Raw genomic sequence first — 2,346 nt, forward strand, 5'->3', positions numbered from 1 at the left:
ATAAAAATACAAATATTTGTAAAACAAAATATATATTATATAAAATAATATTCTAAAAGTTTAAGGGAAATTTGTAGTTAAAGTCCAAACGAGCTTCTTTCTTTTTTCTTTTTCTTCTTTTTTTTCTCATGAGATGAAAGAGAAATGAAATGACGAGAAAGTGAAAGAGAGAGTGAGATGGACGAATGCATATTAATCGCAAAGGAATGCAAATTCGAGTAAGAACTGTAATGGTAGGAAGGGCCATATTGCAAGTGGCGTATGGTGGGCTCTCAAAGCTTCTGCTTTTACGATTAAATCAGTTACGTTAGCATAGTAATGCGTACAAACAGAAAACTTTGAAACTATTAAAATGAATAAAGACAGACGACGATAAGGAAAGAAAGAAAGAAAGGAAAGGAAAAAAAGTGAAACAATTAAAAGAAAACAAAAAGATGGTTTAAATCAATTTTCTCAAACGTTTAATAAAAATAAATAAAAATCACCCTTCCCAACCGAGTTAACCAAATTTATTTTATTATCCGATTCGTTATTTCGAAAGATTTAACAAAATAATTTTGTGTTTCTTTTAAATTTATTATTTATTAATCTCAATATTTTGTTAACGTATAATACATATAATTATATTAATATTAAATATTAATATGTATTTTCTAATTCTGATGACTACCTTGATTTTTCATTTATTCTTAAATAATTCAAAATACTTTTTATACAAAATTAATTTGACAATTTATTGATCACAAATAAATAGAATTACTTTTTCTAAATGTAACATATATTTCTTATTTTATTTGTGTTATATCTATTATTTATTTCAATTGTGAAAAATATCTCGTTAAAAATATTTCAATTATTTATAAATAATTATTAGATAATTACAAAATTAGATAAATAATTCATCTTTTTCTATTAGTATCGATTTTCTAAATATATACATATATATAATTGTATTTTCATTTAATTATTCGATTTTATTTTAATTTATTTGTATTTATTGTTTTTTCCCTTCTATATTTATTCTCCCTTACTCGTTCTTTTGTTACCTCCAATCATCCCCCCCCCTATCCTCCACCACCACCACCACCACTACCACCATCCCTAAAGAATTCATTCCATCCTTATATTTTATTTTCATTTATTTGTCTTATACATTTAATATCGCAACCAACCATATCTCCGATTTCACACACAAGGTAAAAATTATTTATAAAAGTTCATCGAACTTAACCATTTTTCTTTTTGTTTCTTTTTACCCGTTTCCTTTATCCACGTTTTTTATCTCTCTCTCATTGCTATGAATTATTTTTATTTTTTACTTTTGCGTTTGATCGAATATCGATATTAATAATTCTTTTATTCGTAGACAAAACAAAATGCACTCATTAATTATTTCTCCAACCCTTATTCCATTTTTCTCTTTTTACTTATTTTTTTTTTCTTTTAGTTACAATGTTGTGGTATCGAGGGTCCAAAGGATTGGGATCGTAATAATTATTTCAATTGTTCGTCGAGTGACATCGGTTCAAGGGAAGCTTGCGGTGTGCCTTTCAGTTGCTGCAAAAGGAAACCAAACGTACGTAAAATTTTTTATTCTTTTGTTCTCTACTTTTTTTTCTTTTTTTTTAAATATATTTTTTTCTATCTTCTTAGTACATTCAATTTTCTTCTACCCTTTTTTGAAAATGTTAAACAGTTTTATTTATTTATTTTATAATATTTTTTATATTTAATTATTCAGATATTTGCCAATGTTTTTTTTTTCCAAATCGATCATTTTTTATTTAATTTATTTTTCTACTCACATTTTTATTTAATTTTTATCATCGATATTTATATGACCCAACGTTAAAATAATATATTGTTACGTTATTTTTATTTTTTTTTTTTTGTTTTTTCTTTCTATTACTTTGAAAAATTGAAAATATATATATATATATATATATATATAATACTTTTATCATTGTTATTATTTCGTAGGAAATTATAAAAAACAAGCAGTGCGGTTACGACGTTAGGAAACCTAGCTACGTAAGTAAAATTCTTGAATTATTTTTTTATACTTAATTCAATAATACAATTAGTAAAAAAAAAGAGATATGTGATAAGGAATTATGACAATGAACTTAATAATGATCAATCGACAAATGAATTAAAATTCATTTCACGATTTTATTTATTTCTTTGTTTTGTTTTTCTATTACAATTATTCATATTGAAAATTTCTCAAAGTTTTTCTTCCATTTTATCTACCCGTGACAAATATTTTCGTGATCCTAAAGTAAATAAACTTTATTCCTTTTTTTATTATTATAAATTCGCAGAGATATATATATATATATACGT

At 23.9% G+C, this 2,346-nt stretch overlaps 1 protein-coding gene across 1 annotated transcript in view; it reads left to right on the top strand.

Annotated features, from left to right (window-relative positions):
- LOC106788056 (tetraspanin-5-like) overlaps nucleotides 1-2,346 on the top strand; it is a 22,160-nt gene that overhangs the window by 8,756 nt on the left and 11,058 nt on the right. Inside the window, exons 4-5 of the mRNA XM_014750977.1 lie at nucleotides 1,448-1,576; nucleotides 1,981-2,031. Coding sequence (XP_014606463.1) covers nucleotides 1,448-1,576; nucleotides 1,981-2,031 — 180 coding nt within the window. The remainder of the gene's footprint in view (nucleotides 1-1,447; nucleotides 1,577-1,980; nucleotides 2,032-2,346) is intronic.

The sequence above is a fragment of the Polistes canadensis genome, unplaced genomic scaffold (assembly GCF_001313835.1).
Source record: "Polistes canadensis isolate GaletaPanama2010 unplaced genomic scaffold, ASM131383v1 scaffold_123, whole genome shotgun sequence".
Lineage (NCBI taxonomy): Eukaryota > Metazoa > Arthropoda > Insecta > Hymenoptera > Vespidae > Polistes > Polistes canadensis.